The following is a 19799-nucleotide window of genomic DNA, read 5'->3' as shown; positions in this document are numbered from 1 at the left end:
TATTAAACCCTCCTTAGAATCTGATTCTGAATGCTTTAGAGCCCACTCATCCCAACACAGGACATTACACTACTCAAGGTGTACTTTTACCCTTTTAAGTTTCCCACTTCTCTCTCCTGGACAGAAAGCAGCTTAGGGACTTCTTTTTTAATTTGAATTTCATTCCCTGAAGGCTGGTTTGATGAACCATGTTTCCCATAGTGCCTACTTCTTGTTGGGGATACTAATTCAATGTTTTCTGTATATTTTTTTTCTTTCCTCGATTCAGAAGATGATGTCGATTCCATCAAATGTACTGAGCTGTCCTAGAAAGAGTAGAAACACATGCCAAATTAATCAATGGCATCTGTATGAAGATATCATCTGTCAAAATGTGACATGTTTGTCATGACATCACTGAAGAAATGACATAATTATGCCGTGGTGTCCTGACATCGGAGATAAGTAATAAGTCATGTCACTTGTGGGATGTCCTTGTGCATATATCATTATTTGACCTCCCTTGTGAACACCCATGAGTTCAATATGTATTTATTTTTCCAAATATTTTTAAGGAGCTCCATTCCCACTCCTTACCTTACTTTTAAACAAGAACTGTACACAAATAAAAATTGAGAGAAAATACAGGAAAGGATATTCTGGGGAAAGGCCAAATGAAACATCAAATTTAATACTTTTTAAATAAAATAAAAAGGACTGTTCTTAAGGGCACTGAACCTTTGGGTGGGCAGTGTTGCAAAGCATATTTCCTTCTCCTGCTTTCCTCTGCAACTTTACAGCCCTTGAAAACCAGTTGGAGCAAGGAAGGCTGCATAAGTATACATGGGAGAAGGAATAGGAAATCAGAAAAAGAGAAGTGCTTTCCACTGATACCAGAAAATCAGTATAGTCCAGTACGTATTTTATTTAAATATACCCCTGTGCACACATACATACGTATAGTATTTAAATACATTTTTATATTTCTTGTATAAAATCTTCTCATAAGCTACTCCAGATAGTTCATCAGGAGATAAAAGGTTGAACAAGTATCTTGTATCTGCAAATCCAGCACTCATAAAACTATTACTCAAGTGATGATTTAGGATGATTAATGAATGCTTACCATTAACTGAGCTATTTTTCCAGATGTGCTGCCATACGAGGTTGTATCACATTCTACACCTCTTCCTGTCTCTCCTTCTGCACTGTTTTCTCTTTCCAAGGAGGCTCCTGTGTTTTTAGGAACTTGAGCCACATTGGGCTTTAGCTTCCACAAATGACCTAACATGAGGTGGGCTGGCTTTATACCTTCTGACTGATTTATTTCTTGAGGGTCAAAAGTATCACTAATCAAAAAACAAAAGTAACAAAAACTATTGAGATCATACCAGTTTTGAAACTGAAAACCTATTTGCAACTATTAGTTATCTAAATCATACTTTCTTTCAAAAAACAGAACCAGTCAAGTTCATCCAGTTGATTCCAAAAAGACAAACAAGGAAAAAGCAGGAGAAAGTTGGTGCTGAAAATTAATGAAAGTTTTATTAAACAAAGATTACACTAGAATCTCAGGAATCTTTTCATTTATTTATTGAAAACTGTTTTACCTTCCAAGAGTATCCAAATTCTTTCTTTTAATGTCATCTTGGTTTTTCAGAAGTCCACCTGCCAGTGATTTCTCAGAAGAAGGATGTTTCTTCTGATCAATACATCTTTTTGATGAGGTTTCAATAGATTCTGATCCTTCTTTTCTACCCAAATTACCCTGGGATGCTTGGACACTGACTTCATCCTTGATGGTGAAGAAGATTTGTGTATGCCAGTTTATTTACCAGAGCACAACTAAAATACTTTCATATTACAATTCAGAATTTAGAATATTGAAATTTCCTGTTTTGATATTTGACATGATTTCTCCAGATTTTCAGTTCCTATCCCATGTAAGTTGGTTAAATGTTGTTACAACAGTGATGTGCTTAGTGATGCCTAATTTTTATTTTATTAAAAATGTAAGAATTTTTTTTAAATAATTAAAGCTGGAAAATTAACTACACAATTTCTTTTTATAGGATGTGGAACAGATATGGCTGCATTTGGGAGTCACAGTAATCTATGGTTTGGTGAGACCTAAACAGCTGTGGCCTCTGCGTAGGCTCACAATTCCCCCATCCCACAGCTATGGGGAGCACGAAAGCATCCATGTCAGCTTCTAATGAACTACATGTACTCTCATTGACTGAACCTGGAAGAGTTTCCAATCTTTATTATGGTTCATTTCAAATATGCCACTTTAACCCATGGTTTATATTTTGAAGAGTAATCGTAGTTCCTGTTACATCTACGTACATTTAATGAAAAAAAAAAACAGAAAATTTTGGAAACGTTAACAACTGCATCAGCCATGGATCAGAATATGTGTAAACCCACAGGGAATCTGGACAAATTCACATATTGCTACGTTATAGTTCAATATGATGTCCAATGCAGCCATTTTGTTTCTAGAAACAATACAGCATGTATTTGGAAAGGGAGAGATTAACTGTGGCATCGAGGGCTCTGCCAACTATTTTCTACTTACAAGAAAGAACAACTCTTGGGCACAACAGAGTATTATTAGAAATTATAAGTAGAGAGATTGTTCCAACTGTCTCCGATACATACTCTGTCAGCAAAACGGCTAAGCCCAACAAATTCAGATGGAACTTCAGACACCTGTTAAAACTCTGGCAGCTGCCTTTTCAATATACCTGCCTCTTCATAAGATAAGATGGAAAAACAAAAGCATATGATATAAATATATATGTTAAATAGTGCTGAGAAACATTCAATAAATTGAGTAGGTAGCTAACCTCTAAAGTTGGATATAGATCATCTTTCTTGATAACCTCCATCTCTTTTACTTCTCCCACAACTGAAGCACTAATATTTTCTGACAGAGGCACTTCCTTCTTGCAACTCGTCCTTCCAACATTAAGTTTGGCTCTCTGGAATCGCCCTCTTACCAACTGAGCAGGCTTGATTGTACACAACTTGCCTTCTTGGAAAATGGATTTCTCTCTATCAAACAAAGACAGAAGGTGCCAAAGTGAGTTACTTAAAACATGTATTTGTATCTTGATATGACATTAATTCTTAAGAACGCTTTCTTCTGCTTGCCTACTTGCCAAATGTTTGTTAGTTAGAAACTCTCCTTCAAAACAACTGAAGATTAACTGTATTTCTGCTTTTCCAGAGGGCTTTTGGGGCCCGATGCCATGCACTGTTTGTTCCATGTTTATATTTTTTATGTTTATATTTTACTGTATATTCTTATTTTGTGATCTGCCAAGAATCCTATGATTGTGGCAGGATATAAGTTTGATACATAAATCATTACTTTATATCATGCTGCAGTATGCAGATACAGGATGTGATCAAGGCAGGTGCTAAAAACGACATGGTTGTTTATTGTTGAGGAACAATAAATTATAAAACTGCAGTCCTTCTCTTCAACTGGTAAATTATGAAAGAGTTGCCTACAGTACTTTATTCTGAAATGATGAAATTTTTACTTCAGTTATTTCTCAGGAGAAAGATTTAATAAGGTACTCCACCAAATAAAATACAAACGTTCCCTGCTTGCCCTTCTCAAAGTGAAAGAGAGGAGCCAAATTAAATCCAAAACTGAAAGTACAAAAGTACCAAACTGCTGTGTGTGTAAGAACGTAAGAAACTGACAAATGTAATACAATCCTAAAACTTTGTAAGTCTGTATAGTATCATGCATATCACTCCCTTCAAACAAGTATTTTGTCTGTTGATCTTCTTCAACAAAGGGTAGAACATTTCTTTCTCTGCACTGTTGTCCATGCCCCAGGGAATCTCATGGATATGCCTTCAATTTTTTTTCACTATGGTTTGAATCAAATTGCATATACTGGTTTGTACAAGCAGAGTTCTCCATATTCAAACAATGTGGGCAACTTCTTGTTTTACAAAATATAATGGTATACTGGCAGAACATTGTCTTATGATGGATTTTCCTTGCTGCCTTTAAACATGTCCCAAGCTTTTCTCAACAGCTGCCTCTCTCAAAACGTCCGCCCCCTCCTCACCTGAAAATCCAACAGAAAGGATGGGAGAGGCCAATGCATATAGGAAGATGAAATGCTCCTTTAAAAATGCTGATTGGTTTGTAGGGGGAGGAGCAGATGAAAATTGCTGGGCAGCAAAGGTATTTTTTAGCAACTGCCCAAGAAAGAACAGTGCAAACTTCAGAGAACAGGAAAGCAAGCAAGACTATTATATGCACAATGTTGGAGAAATACTGAAATAGCCACAATGGAGGAAGGGACTGTGAAGATGGCAGAGTTTGCAGAAGTGGCAAAATTGACCTCTTTGATCAGGGTTAAAACAACAAGTACTTTTATAAAAGACTTAGAAACCTTTTATGGATTTTTTGCTGAAAATGGAAAAAAAATGAAACGGTGATGGCTGTATTTGCTGATTAAAAGGGTTGAATATGGGATAGAGGGGAACTATGTGATATAATCTTAAAGAAGGAGGAAGGATAATAAGTTGGTTTGTAACTGCTGTAAAGAAGATCAGAAGTCGCTTCTTTTTTTTTTCCTGTTCTTTATTTTTACTGCTGCTCACACTTCTTCTTAACTTTCCTTTATAAATGTTCTTAGGTTAACTTTTTATTCATGTAAAAATCTTTAATATAATAAAAACATTATATATTAAAAAGAAAACAGCAACACACAATCCGCTTTTGTCCCTTTAGGAGACATCAGGGGTATAAGGCAAAAATATGGGTTAGCCAAGGACTGTTTTTTTTTCCCTGCTTAGAAGTTCCAAGTAAGTCCTGATAAGGTAGCATTCTGTATCATGGGGAGGCTTCCAGCATATTAGGCTGGATACACACAGAATCTCTCTTCAGCCTTCCTCCTCACTGGCATCCACAGGAGTTGGCTGTTTTCATCAGAAGGATGAATGCAGTGTCAAGACTTCCCACTGCAAGCTCTGCCTCTTTCATCCATGTGTACAATGTAACAATGCACATACAAAAAGGACAGGGCCATGCCACAGTGCTACTTCTCTTGTTTTGCTCCCCTTATCACCCCCTCCCCCACAGGGGCCACTGCTCCTACTGAATACACAGCAGTCTGGAGTTTCCTTGCACAGGGACACTGGGTATATGGTTCACGTGGGTAGTCCCACAGCCTCATCCCCTAACAATATGCTCCTTTTCCTGCTCTCCTTCCCCATGTGTTTGTCTCCAATGACTATGGGGCTTCTGTCACTTTCTATTCCACTTCATTGTTCCTGGAAATTCTTCATGAAGGGTGGAAAAGGAAAGAAAAAGTATCTGCACGTGGAAACACCACATGGTTGGGGAAGCGAGGGGAAAGGAGTGCCCTACTTTTAAAAACTGAAAGTTCATAAAAGCAACATCTAATTATTTTCAGGATTTATTCAGGTCTACCAGCATATGTAATAAATGGATAATACAGAAAACAGAAGTCACATTTGAGAACATACCTGAGATGTAGATCGGAGCTAATCTGAAAAGTACTAGGCATTGGAGAGTCTTTCTGAATTACTTTTTCAGAGTCTTCTAGTCTATCCTCCAAGGCTCCATCAGATAAGATTTTATCAACACACTTGATCTGAGTCTGAAAGTTAAAGTTTCAATCTTCAAACTGAGAATTAGTTTCAGCAGTGATATTCTGAATATCAAAGAATAATTGTGACAATACAGAAACCCATTTATCTTGAATTCCAAAGACTCAAGAATTCTACTCAAAATAAAAACAATCCAAACCATTTTCTCTGACTTACTGCCATAGATGGAGTTTTGGTAGGTTCAGATTTTTGTACCCCCAGATTTCCAGTGATAGTTAGTTCACTTACTTCCAGAGATCTTTCTTTCCTTCCAGTTACTCTTCCTATGTTAGGTTTGGGTCTCTGGAACCTGCCTCTGAGCAGTGGTGTTGACCGAGCATCACTTTGCTTGTTTTCTCCTTGTGAGCTCTGTTTGCTAGAGGAATATCAAAATGAGCAGTCATGACAATTAGCCGAAAGTATTACTGACAGCATCTCTGACAGATAATATCCATATGATCACTAAACAGGGTGACGAAAACTTTAAAATGTACATCTATTTTTGTATTGATTGCTAAGTGGCACTCTGATATCTAACAGAATAGTAGATTTTATTTATTTTCCAGTTTTCCAGTCATTACTGAACTTAATTCTCATCTAATACTCAGTCTGGATTTTAAAAAACACATATAGCAGGGCTGACACTTTGAAAATACTTTGGAAAAACTGTTTTGAAATTTGTGCAAGCACAACACCTCATTAGATTCAGTAAAGCAATCTGACTCTGTTCAGACTTTGTGCAAGCCTAAAAAAAATGCTATTCTCATAAGAATCATATTCAAATCAAATAAAGCCTTTATTATGGCTTTTGGGCCAGAAGGCACAACAATAAAATACATAGACCTGTAATTAATAATAAAACTTTTAAAAATTACATAAAATATATTATTATAGTAACTGTAGTACAAATAGCAGTGGCAATCACCAAAATTTGTGCTAAACTTCAACTGTAGTTTGGACAGATACAACAAACGATAGCACAAAATTGGGCAACCTGGAAAGGTATGTCAGGGTCCTAGTGAGATGGAAACAGTGACAGATAGACATTGTGCTCCCTACCAGGGTAGTTCTTTAAAATGGGATGAATACATATATTTTCCAAGATTCCCTATAGAGAAAGCAACAAAGGAGCATCTGGCTTAAGGATTCCACAGAGCCATCTCCACATGGACATAAGCACTGCTGAAAAGGGATGTTTTTATACCACCCCTGCAGAACTGCAGAGAGTAGTACATCGAACCTGGCCAAGGTGAAAGCCTGATGAAATTTCAGAATTAGAATTGAAGAGAGAGAAGATGATGGCACATGCCCATTTGAGAAGAATCCATAAACTGTAGGGTTGGATATTTGGCTTAAACTGGTTTGAAAATCAATATCCCAGATATGTTGTTTAAGATGACTCCTGGCATTTTCAAGCCCTAATGGACAGGGGCTTTCCAAAGAGAGTCCTAAGGACTGGAGTTTGCTCTTAGTTTTTGTTAGTCACGTTGATTTAAAATGGTCTCTGAGAAACAGTGGAGCCAGTCCCACAGAACAAAAAATCAACTTCAGCCAGAAATTAAGGAGATAGAATCAGGCTCTGGCACTCACAGAAACCAAACTTCTTTCTAACTGTAAAAGAGAATTCTTGATGCATCATGGGTCATATTGATTTTAATGAATTAACTACTTAAACCGAGGTAACCATGGGGAGGGGGGCAAATGGAGGCAAACAACGACAGCAGCATCCCCCTTTTGTATGCACATCATGGACATTATGTACACATATCAAAGGGCACAACTTATAGCACAATGCTGCTTTTGTCATTTTGACAAAAGTGTCAAATCCTGCAGATGCCTCTATCTTTAAAACAACTTATCTTTTTTCAGGCTCATGCCTAGAAACATTAGGCTGCGTTAATTAATAGCTGTGAAGTATTTGGCTCACAATTCTGTGAGGCCTGAAGCCTTTTTCCAAATAATTTTCTAAGCATACAGGGCTCTACCATGTATTGTGTTCCATGCATATACTGGTGCAATTTCTTATGGGCCCTGAAGGGCTGTTCCTGAATGCCAGGAACTTCACAGGAATGGTATAAATCTGGGAGAAAGACTATTAGTGAATGAGAAGTCAGTGGAAATTAGCAACTCACATATCCACATCCTTGAGGAGGGGAAACTAGCAGCCTCTACATCTCTTTTTTTTGTGGCAACCTGGGCCTAGCCATGGTTTCATTTTCAAAACTTAGTGGCAAAAGGCCAATTAAAGATAGGCCATTTTCTATCTATGATTGCCTCACATACTTATTTTAAATTTTAAAAACATAACACATATCCAAATGAAGAAGAAAAAGTGCAGAAAATACTTTTTAGTAACATCATTGTGTTATTGCTATGCTGCCTGCAAGCCTCTAATAGCAAAAAAAAACCCCAACCCATCAACAACCTTTGGCAGCTCCCAGAACATCCCCCACCCCCACCCCTGTCTTTTGTGTGGTCAACCCAAACATTCTAGTTTTTAGAGGATGTAAGGCTCTTTCCTCAACTGTTAAACCACTCAGAAAAACACAAGGGGGGGAAGGGGAATGGCTTCAATTTTCCCCCTTAATCCTATAAAATTCAATCCCCTTCATAAAAACAAAAACAGACTGAAATTTTTGGCCATGCCCTTTCTAATGATGTTCTGGCCACCTCCTCTACAGTCCTGGCTGCAAGTAAGTTGTATGCCCAAATTGTCTACAAAATACAGTTCACATCAAGAGTCTTAAAATCCACTATATCCTTACCCAACTAATCCTTTTTTCTGGGTATCAGGTGCCAGTGAAATCTCATTTGATGCATCATTCTTAAGCCCTGGAAGATTCTGGAGAGATGGACTGACTTCATTTGTTGCAACTTCCTCTTGAGCATCTGTAGGACATTCCTCTGAAAATGGTAAGGTTTCAGATTTTGCTGCTTCCTAGGATATATCAAATCATTCAAGAATTAATGCACGATGCAAGCAGTTAAAATTCTAAAATGCAAAAACAGTGCAACACAGAAGAAACAAATCTTAGGAAGAGCAATAAGAAATTAATTTTCAGTTCTTAAGACCCTGACATACGTAACATTTGCCATTAAAAAACAGGCTGACACCAAAATCAGAGCTGGAAGGGACTTTGCACAGATCCATGCTGTACACCAGTTGTGTCCCTTCCAAGATCATGAGACTTTTCTAAGAATCACTCCCATCTGACTAATGCAATGTGGCCTACATGGGGCTGCCATGAAATATCATTCAAAAGCTACACCTGGTGCAGAACATGGTGGTATAAATAGTTATGGGCACACATCAGTTTGCCCATACATCACTTCCATTTCGTGAAATGCACTAATTACCAATTGGCTTCCAGATGCACTTCAAGAGGCTGGATGTCATCGATAAAGCCCTTCGTGAGTTAGGGCCTAGTTACTAGCAGGACCACCTCTCTCCGATTATTTCTGCTTGTCCTATATGAACTGGCAGGGTTAGCATGCTCCATGTCCCATCAACTAAGCAATGCATCCTATGGGTCCTCAGAACCATGTGTTTCCTGTTGCTGGTCCTGACCTTTGGAATATTCCCTCTGAAGTTTGCATAACCCCAACTTCCCTTTTAAGGAAGATTTAAAAACCTGGCTGACAAGCCCTGAGCCAGGGCATTTTGTGAAATACACACACACACACACACACACACACACACTAAATTACATTACAAATCCATAAATTTAAATGATCTGTACATCTCCTTAAATCATTCCAATTAGTGGCTTATAAATTTAAGAAAATAAATAATTTAAGAAAATAAATAAAACAAATCACATCAATTACAAGCAACAAAATACAAGCTTAAAATAATCTTACATTTAGATTAGAGGTCTCACTGCATTCACTAGTGTTATTTACTGTACTCTTTTCTGCAGTTTCCAACTTATGTTTTGCAGTGTGTAACAATTCCTCTCTGTCTGATGCATTTTCTAAGTTTTCCTTACATCTTGATAGAGAACTCTCCAATGAATGCTCTATTTCAACAGAATTTTCTATTTTTTCTTCCTGAAGACTGGAATCTCTGATTAATGAAGAAAAAAATCAACCTATGACTACTATAATAATTTAGAAAAACACCAGTTTTGTGTTCATCTTTAAATGAAGACATTATACTTTGTCATTTGAAAAAAATTATAGAAATTAACATTTAAATAGCAATGCCCACTGTAACAATATCTAATTTACTAAATATAATTCTGATAATTATCAGACAGACAAGAGTTGCAATTAATTTGTTAATATCCTAATAAATCCATAAAATGTTTCCACATATCTTGTAACCAATACTGAGAAGATTCTGGAGGTAAAACTGCACTAAGGGATCTTTGGTTAAAAATACATCCAGTAGCACACAGGTGTACCATTTGAGGCCTAGAATTGCATGTTACTTCCAAACACTTTGGTTCAACTTTTGATTCAAAGTTGTCACCAAACTGTAATTTTGAATGCAACAAAAAGGAGTAATTGTTTTATTTGTTAATAGGAGAGTGAACAAATTAATTAATATTAAATGTAAATGAAATTACATTAAATTTAGTTTTCATCCTGACACATTCCACTACTTTTTAGAATACTAAAAATACTGATCCTCTGACCACTTTTAGAGTGTCTCTCTCAATAAGCCACCCCAAAGCCAACTGTACCCTTCTGATGACAAACAGTAGTGTGCTCTTCAGGTAAGACTAGGAGGTACTCCTACCAGATACCTTGGAACTTCTGCTACTTAGAATAACATTTATTCTAGCTTAGAAGTACAACTGGATATGAATTGGTATACAGGAGGACCTAAGCACCCTTTGTTGCAGGAATAAAGGTTCTTAGTAATATATTTTATCCAATCTGAATCTTTCTGTACCTTAAAAGTTATGTAGTTATTTAAACTCATCATTAGACACTACATAGCCAACATGGATAAATAATTCATGCATTATAACAAGGGCAGGCCTTCTGTTTTTGTTAGGCTGCAATTCCCATTTACCATTATTTGAGGTTGATGGGAGCTGAAATATAACATTGAGAGTGTAAGGACTGAGAATAACAAGTGGGAACCAGCAGTTCCTACACTAGACAGAACCATTATGTAAACATATCATAGCTGTCTTCCAATGCCATTAAGAGGCCAGCCATACATATTCATTAACTCAGAAGGGTAGCAAGAGAAATTAAACTCTGCAGCTAAGGCTGTCCCAGGATGGGTGGTAAAATCAAGATGGCAGGTCCAAGTACATGATAGAAGCCTTGCCTCTTTTGTAAGTGTGCAATACACAGGAACAGGGCTTTGATTGCATGGTTGCACCTGTCACCTTAACTTTTTTGACCTTTCTGCTGAAGGTTCCTCTGTGCCAGCACAGATATACAAAAGTTCCCTACAGTTTCTGCATTGCCAGGGATGATCAACTGTTGGGTTAAAGTTATTTTCCTGTGGCAATGCAGCGTGTAACCTAGCTGAGTCATGTCTGAGTCTTCTGCCAAATTAAGCCAAAGACAGAATAAGGATTTACAGTATGTGTCTGAAGATCTGTGATTTCAGCTGAGCCTTGGTGTGAAGCCTGACAAAGACAGACCCTGGTTTCCAGCCCTGTGCTATGTCATAAAGATAGATCTCATGCATTTTCCTACAAAGAAGGGATTTTATATGCTTGCTCTCAATTTTTAAAATACAATAAGCCTACCTATTGGCAGGATTTACCACATCCTTTGTAATGTCAAGTGACAGAGAGGCATTTCTTAGTTTATCTCTTTTACACTCTGCTGGATTCTTCACAGGAGATTGGTTTGGGTGTATTGCACCTACTTTCTCGATGATGACAACCTTTCCCTTTCCTAATGCCTCACAGGGTGGCATGTCAGCTTCACAAACTGTTGCCTCCTAGAAAAAAGATTAAATTTCTGAGGTGTAAGAGTTTATAGAGCTTATACTCAGATGGAATAAGGGTAGTATGCCCAGAGGAGAATGCAAAGTTTTTATAAGCCATTAATTCACATATAAGATAATACAAGTACTGTGTGTTTTAAAAAGGACAGTGAAATGGCAACAAAATCAGAGATGTTCAGGTTCCCAAATTACTGATGTATTGAACTGTGCTGCTAAGGAATTCTTCTACCTATGAACTTAATGCACTTCAAAAACATGTAGCACAGCCTTACTAATACTGAGGTGAGAGAAAGAAATCCAACATATATAAAGTTTTGATACTGATTGCAAAAGTGAGGGTAGAATTACTGGCATATGTAAAGGCCATTTTCTATTCAGTATAAACCTGTTCTCCAGGATTCTAAATTTGAGGTTGTAGTAATATAATCAAGAGTTAGGTCAATCTATGGAGTTGTTTCTATATGTCAGTATATACTTCACATAATAGCTACATGAGCAGAGCACACTGATTTATTTAGAGTAGACTAAACTATCATTGTACCAGCATACATCTTAAATACAGATAAACCATACCATGGTTTAGGAAGAAATTCAAATTAATTCAGTGAAGGTGCTGGCATCTTAAAGAATACGTATTTTACAAAAGGAAATCCTCATAGATTGATACCTAATTCATTCAATATTTGACAGGTACATTTATTGTTTTATGTTCAGCATACTTACAGTGATACCCTTATTTAGAAGTTGATTGTCACCACATTCAGCTTGCATCACAGTCTCTTCTGTGATCGTTGCTTCGCTTGCTTTTTCTTCTGCCTCTTTTCGTCTTCCAGGTACTTCTTGCCTTCTAGCAACCCTTCCTAAATTTGGCTTTGGTCTCTGAAATCGTCCCCTTGCTAGTGGGGAAGGTTTGAGAACAGTTTGCTTGCTACTTTCTCGTGAAGTGTACTGCTTACTATTCCTGAAAAAACAATTATTAAAAGGTAATAATAAAATGAAGTAATTCCTAAGGAGGACAGTCGTTTCTACTATTATTAGTAGTCTATAAAATAGAAGATCCTTGCCCAAACTGTGAGTTCTTCTTCCCATACTTACAAAGATTCTGTATCCAAACCCTGGCAATGTGTTTCAGTACTCTCAGCTGTGATGATGATGGGTGCATCATTCTGCTCATTTTCCTAAGAATTAATAATAAAAAAAAGGAACTGACGTGCCTTTTCAAAACAAATCACCCTTATCAAGTGAAATCTAGAAACACTTTATTTTTCCAGATTTCAAGTTTATATTCTAATTTAGCCAGCATCTTAAGAATATTAGCATTTACTGCTTTCAAGTAAGCGTAATGCCTTCAATACATTCCATAAGTTCCTACTCCTCATCTCTTGTTACTGTTCTTGCCAAGAAAGGAAACATACTAAACGGCAAGGAGGCCTTAAAAATGTACAGAAAGTAAAAATATTGCCCAACCTAATTTGATTTTTATACCTCTCTACTTTCCAAAAGAAATTAAAAATATGTTACAAACCTTATTTAGATACTAGTTATTTATATAGTTTCTATTCTGTTTTTTTAATCACCCAGATTGTAGAAACAGGATTATGTAAAAGGTATGTCTTGTTTTCTCTTTTAGAGAAATAAAGAGTAATACAAAACTTCTGAAAAACAATATACAAAACATGCTGTTTCCCCTTCTAGTCCTGCTATTGCCTCTTACTGTATATCATTCCTGAGAAAATAATAGTTGCAATAATTATTTCTGCTTTAGGGGCACATCCTGGACATCTAACTCAGCATTCATGTACATTTGTGCAGAAACTGTAAAAGAAGGGTAAGGAATAAGTTGCACTGAATGGCTATCATACTCTATATCAGTGTTTCTCAACCTTGGCAACTTTAAGACGTCTGGACTTCAACTCCCAGAAGTACATGGCTGGCTGGGGAATTCTGGGAGTTGAAGTCCAGGCATCTTAAAGTTGCCAAGGTTGAGAAACACTGCTCTATACTGATTCAAATGCAGCTGTAAGTTCCTGCGCAGTGTGCTATGAAATAATATGATGGGTTATGAAATAATTTTATACAAGAGTAATAACTGAAAGTTACTTTTCAGTTCCTCAGGCAACACATTTATATCCAAAACAATGTATACCTTCTCTACTGCACCATCAGACCCCGGCTTATTGAGCTCGCCTTGAGCAGATGCTTTTTTTCTGCCAGACACTTTAATGATATTAGGCTTAGGTCTCTGCCGTCGACCTCTCACTTCTGTCTTTTCCACAAATACGTTTTCATTTTCTCTACAGAAAAACAGTAAGAAAGCTAACTTCAAGCCCAGAGTTATTTAGATGAAGTGGGTCGTTCAAACAACCTGTACAAACAGCCAGGGACATGGGGGGTGGGGGGAGTAAAAAAAAGTCAGCATAGAAATATGGCAGGGTTTCAATTGCCCAGGGATGGCTGCCATTTTGACTTTTCTAACGCCGCCTGCAGATGCCCCCTGCAAACTGCTGAGCTAAGAATTAAGTTAAGCCAAAAGACACGAAGAAAGGGAAAAAGAAAAGAGCTGATATTAAAAGAAAAAGAGAATACTGCCCAGAGTCCCTCCTTGGGGGGAGATGGACGGTGATAAAATTTGATAAATAGATAAATAAACAAACAAACAAACAAATAAATTCTCTTAAATGTCTTTACAATTTCAAATTCCCACACCTAAGTCTTTCGAAGTTGAACAATGTACTATTTTCTCTTATCTGAGAAAGATTATTTTGGGATCTTTTTTTCTACAAAATTTATAATATAACGATTTCTTCTATCCCTTTCTACATAAGCAAATGCAGATCAGTTTTTGGTTATATAACTCCTAGCAATTCCTGCAATATCAAATTATGACCTATTTCCATATTTATGCCTTTAAGAGCAGCTGATTATATTGTTGTGAACTGTTAGAAAATATGTTTCTGTATGTGTGCGTGTACGTGCGTCTATGTATGTACAGTATGTATGTTGGGAGACTGGGAGTTCTAGACCTCCCTTAGCCATGTAAGTCAATTGGGTGACTTTGGGCCAGTCACTTTCTCTCAGCCCAGCCCACCTCACTGGGTTGGTTTGGGGAAAATAGGAAGCATAAGAATTAGGTATGTTTGCTGCCTTGAGTTATACATACATACATACATACATAAAAAGGTGGGATAAAATATAATAATAATAATAAAATACTTGCCGTGTTACTTTTATCAAGTCACTGCTTGCATTGCATGTTTCCTCTGTAGCAAATCCAGATACGTAAGGAGCTCTATTTTCTACGAGTGACTCAGAAGAAACTTTAACAATCAATGGGTTACTTGCTACAGGTTCTATTTTTTCAGATGCTTCTGTTAAGTCTGATTCAAGGTTCTGCAGTTGCCCTTCCTTGGGCTTTTCAGGAATTGGCCTATCAGTTTCCCTGCAAATAAATTGGAAACATCCATTTTGCACAGAAAACACAGTCTCTGAAAACTTACCCAGGATAAAAAGAGGCATTAGGATCATGTCTACTGAAAGTCCCTTTTAATGGAGCTAGGCATTTTTCTCCAAATAACTGATCCCACGCTTTTGCCATGTCACAAATTGCCCCAATGCTTAAACTGTCATGCAGAAGACAAAGCATTTCAAACTTGTTTGGAAGCCATTCTATACCACTTTCCTTTGGGGAAGGGATCTCATTTGGTTCTGGGAGGAAGAACTACTTTTACTCACGTGACTTCTTCACCATGATTTTGTAATGACATATTCTGATTTTCATCAAGTTCACATCTTACAGTTACTTCATTCTGCAAAGCAACCAAAATAGTATGGTCTCAATGTCATGATGAAATACATGACACCTGGATTTATATGTTGCACTAAGCCATCAACTTCTATTCATATATCACAAGGGTTGGACTCACAACATACACTAAACAACAAATAAACAAACCACCTTATAATTTAATGCAATGTGTGAACCAGGTCTATGTTGTGAAAAAAAAAGAGTAAAAAGAGAAATAAAAGGGTCAAAGAAAGAGAAACGAAATAATACCAGAAATAGCTGGAGGTTGTACTACCAGAATGGTACTGAGATGTTTTTAATTAATCCTAGTCCAAACATGTTGTAGCCAATACCCAAGAATTTAACAGCATACCTATAGATACAGGTCCAGGACCTTCCCCACCTTCTACCTCTGAACACAATGGCCCATAGTCAGACAGATATCAATATTCAAATATCTGGGTTCACTGACTTTACTGGAACAGAGCAAAAGTCTTTAAAATGAGATATAGTGTAGTGTGGATTTAATATAGGTATTCCTGAAATAAGGAGAATTAGCAAACTGTAATATAGAAAAAGTTAATAAATAATTTACCTTGGCATCACTGGACTTTTCAAAACCTTCTATATTTTCAGTTGGAGGCATTTGAGACACTGAATGCTGCTCAACACGGTACTCAGAATTAGCTGATGAAACATCCTCTTCTCCTGGTTTACTTTTTTGAACACTGAAAATATTATAATATATAGAAACACTATTGTTTTCCTTCTTTTCTCAAACTTATGAAGAACTAATGGAATTTCTCTCTTCATATAATGTGCAAGCTAAGAAAGACTTATCCTAAAAGTAACACAAGCAAGCAGAGTGGCACTATATCGTCCAGTGAACTATACTAGCATTTTTATGGCCTTACTAATGTACAAACCAGTTTTATATATTCTCCTCATAACCATGGGAAAAGATCATCACTTTTCGTAGTACAGTTAAAATCAAAGCTGACAGGGAAAAACTTTCATCTAGAATACTCAGACTGTCACAGTTAGGAAAGAAGTATCAGGGCAAAAATGTGTTTGTAGTACGCCAGAGTCAATTCATTGTTTATTAGAAGCACAGCAGGTTTCTCCTAGACCAAATAAAAAGCTACATAGTAGTTTTCAATATCCTTACTGACAGTTCATACACTAGTAAAATAATAGCTTTATATCAACAGGGAACACATCAACAACATGCTGAAAACAGCATAATTTACTGAACTAAATCTGGATATATATATTTATTTCTTAGATTACATAGCAAATATATAGAGAATTAAGGCACATAGGAGAGAGTCTTATAAAGAAAATTATTAAAATGTGATGTTCTTTGCAGAATTGCTGTCCTGACTTAAGCAAAAGACCATGCTGAGACAAGGAGATTGTCTCTAGTGTTTATTAACTGCTATCGTAGACAGAAAATCCTACCAAACTGAAGGAGCGTGGGAAACCCAGACATATAAACCCCAAAACTCATGGCAGGTCTGTTCTGAGTTTCTTTGAAGGACAGTTCAAAGCCTCTAAACCAAGCATGCATTTTCCCCCCTGGATAGGGGCCCCCTCCTGCTCACCATCCGTACTCATAACAATTGCCTTGATATTTAGTCCATATATAATTTATACCTATGGCCTTTTTTTGCCTCTTCATTCAACCTGATACAGCATGGTGAATCTTCTTTATCCATGATAACAGTTTCATCAGGGATTATTCTGTTAGGGACTTCCAGTTCATCACCAACTTCCCCACTGCCATTTATCTCATCATTAGCTGATATATTTTTCCCTAAGAACAGATTGTCATGCATTATAAATTTTCCGAACTGACCATAAATGTCAAACATATCCATACTTGAATAGAAGCTGAACCCACAGTTACATTCACAGTAACCATTTTCTCTGAATAAAATTCAAAAAAGCTTTATCGTGTATTGTCCCGCCTCATCACACAACACACCATACAAAACCCAAGCAACTACATTATGGTTTAGCACTGTATGTGAATCAAGTCATAAATGTTTAGTTCCCTCCAGTACAAAACCAAAACTCTCAGCTTGTGCCAGGCTCTCCCATGTAGATAAACTAAGTTTCAATCGAGTGTTTTCTGTATTTCTTCACATACATTTGTTATTTTCCTTTTTTGATTTTGGACAAATAATGGGTTGGATTCAGTATGTTCCAGATAAAAGCAAAAGAGTTACTGCTGATGGCAGAACAGATAGGATCTTCCATTTCCCCCTTATGCCTCCTTCCCAAATGTTTGGGAGAGTTCTGGAGGGTCTATATAGCGGGGGAGGGGGGTGGCGTTGGGGATGGTGTACAAAAATGAGAGAGAGGGAAGGAATTAGGTGCCTTCCACTAGTGGCAGCATTCCAGGTAGAAATCTGTCCAGGAATGATTTGCACTAGTGGAATAAAAGGTAAATTGAAGTCAAGTTCAGAAATTAGCAAAATCAAGGTATAGTATCTCAGTGATGTGACAGTAGCAATTTAGTTTCTTACTTTTCTTTCTAGTTCTTTCTTCTTCTACTATTTCTGCAGGAATAGTTCTTTCTTCAAGAAGATTCTCTGTTTCCTGGTCAAAATCTTTTTTCCTTCTTTTTCTTTTCTTTTTTGTCACTGTTGATTCAATAACTGTTTGCTCTTCTGCCTGTTCCAAAATGCTAGGAGACTCTTCATTCTCCTTTTCAGCTGTTTCAGCATCTATTTCTATTTCCATGTCAGAAGTTCTACCATCCTGATGTTCATCCTGACCATGGTTGGACTGTCCATTTACAACTTTATCTATCAAAGCATACAATATTAACCCAAGGTATTCCAAATAATAAAAAATAAACTTGTTTAATTAAACAGTATGAACAATATGGTAGCATTCCATTTGCCACTCCATATAAACTCATGACATCTTCTGGTCTTCTAATCTCACCCATACAGAAGTGCTAATTGTTTTAGCTGTACCAAAAATGCCTTGATTTTTCTCAAGATTATATACAATATATACAAAATCTTCCATCAAAAATTATCAGGAAGGTTAAAGTAGAATCAATCTGATAAATAAAACTGCAAGGACTTGTCTAGGCAGTGGCCAGGACTCGAAGGCACACACACACACACACAAAAATCAGAATATCTTCTACACTCAAGTGTCCTATGACTACTGTCCTTGTATTTAATCATTTCCCACTCCTATGATATTAAAAACTGCAATGCAGTGGCAACATTTGGGAAGACTCTGGGAATAGTATCCAAGAGTTCTGGTGGCTGGATGATCCCTTTAGACCTCAAAATACCAATATCTAAAGTTTTACAGAAAGAACACAAAACCACCTAACTCTATCATAATTTTTTAGGCAGAATGCTATAACAAAGACGAGCTATTCATGACTTTACAATCCATTTTAAGTATTCTTAAAAATACCTTTTCGCTTTTTCTGAGATCTTGGTGTATTTCTCTTGTTGGGATTTTTCTCTTTTTGATGCTGACCTCCAGCATCTTTATCTTTCTTCCTCCTCTCATTTTCCAGCACCTTCTCAAGGAGCTTTGTGAAAAAACTGAAGTCAAAAGGCCTTTTTTCTTCTGTCCAAAAAGGAAGTAATGTGATAAGTTATTGAACATAAAAGATACCTTATTGTATGGAGTGAGTGAAATATCTATACCATTAACTTCCTTTAGTTGTTTATTACAGCAAGTCCTTGCTTATAAAAAAAAATCATGCAACAGTGGATGTGTGACTTTTTATGTATCACTACTTAGAAAACATTTGAGCTATTTAAAATTAATTAAAATACTTTATAAATATTACAGTTAAGGAAGATTGTAGTACTTAGGTACACATCTATCTGAGAAATATTACGGATAAAATCCAGTGGTATGTTGGAGGCCATTTCTGCTGATAGACTAGAAAAAATTGACTCATTTTGCCTGGAGCTCTCATACTATAGGGTCAAGGGTCAGATTTTGGGAACTTGCAACAACAATAGAAGAAATCCCCCCTCACTGAGCAGAGTTCTACTCACACTATGTTAGAATACACCCAAGTAATACAACACATCTTAATTTCAAGAGATGAAATAAGCCCTTCAGGCTGAAATTTGTATATACTCTGAAAATGCAATCCAATATATTGTTATTTTATTTTTACTAATGCACATATAAAATGTTTCCAGTGGGGAAAAATAGCATATAGCTATACTTACTAAATGCTTTATCTATTCTCCATCCATTGACCTTTTCTTCACGCTTAAATTTATTCTGAAAACAGAATATTGTAGTATGATAGTTACTTTACTGAGAAATGACATTGTCTTAAATCCATACTTAATCCTACTCAGAGAATGAAAGGAGACATTTGTATGTCTTTATTCCTCTGTATTTTCTAGGTAGCACAGAATTTTTTATTATACTAGTATCCATAAAGCAAGTTTACTTGAAGAAAAG

At 36.6% G+C, this 19799-nt stretch overlaps 1 protein-coding gene across 1 annotated transcript in view; it reads right to left on the bottom strand.

The window, feature by feature from the left end:
• Window positions 1–19799, bottom strand: part of BDP1 (B double prime 1, subunit of RNA polymerase III transcription initiation factor IIIB) — a 52819-nt gene that overhangs the window by 19651 nt on the left and 13369 nt on the right. The window contains exons 8-26 of the mRNA XM_063293146.1: window positions 19559–19613; window positions 18780–18938; window positions 17864–18145; window positions 16989–17148; window positions 15928–16060; window positions 15281–15354; window positions 14766–14987; window positions 13695–13842; window positions 12644–12726; window positions 12272–12509; window positions 11346–11542; window positions 9490–9694; window positions 8394–8566; window positions 5806–6004; window positions 5506–5639; window positions 2832–3039; window positions 1590–1774; window positions 1106–1328; window positions 91–305 (exon numbers count right to left, since the gene is read on the bottom strand). Of these exons, the coding sequence (XP_063149216.1) occupies window positions 91–305; window positions 1106–1328; window positions 1590–1774; window positions 2832–3039; window positions 5506–5639; window positions 5806–6004; window positions 8394–8566; window positions 9490–9694; window positions 11346–11542; window positions 12272–12509; window positions 12644–12726; window positions 13695–13842; window positions 14766–14987; window positions 15281–15354; window positions 15928–16060; window positions 16989–17148; window positions 17864–18145; window positions 18780–18938; window positions 19559–19613 (3293 nt within the window). The remainder of the gene's footprint in view (window positions 1–90; window positions 306–1105; window positions 1329–1589; window positions 1775–2831; window positions 3040–5505; window positions 5640–5805; window positions 6005–8393; window positions 8567–9489; window positions 9695–11345; window positions 11543–12271; window positions 12510–12643; window positions 12727–13694; window positions 13843–14765; window positions 14988–15280; window positions 15355–15927; window positions 16061–16988; window positions 17149–17863; window positions 18146–18779; window positions 18939–19558; window positions 19614–19799) is intronic.

The sequence above is a fragment of the Candoia aspera genome, chromosome 2, assembly GCF_035149785.1.
Source record: "Candoia aspera isolate rCanAsp1 chromosome 2, rCanAsp1.hap2, whole genome shotgun sequence".
Classification (NCBI taxonomy): Eukaryota; Metazoa; Chordata; class Lepidosauria; order Squamata; family Boidae; genus Candoia; species Candoia aspera.
This window is presented reverse-complemented; position numbering and strand designations above follow the sequence as displayed.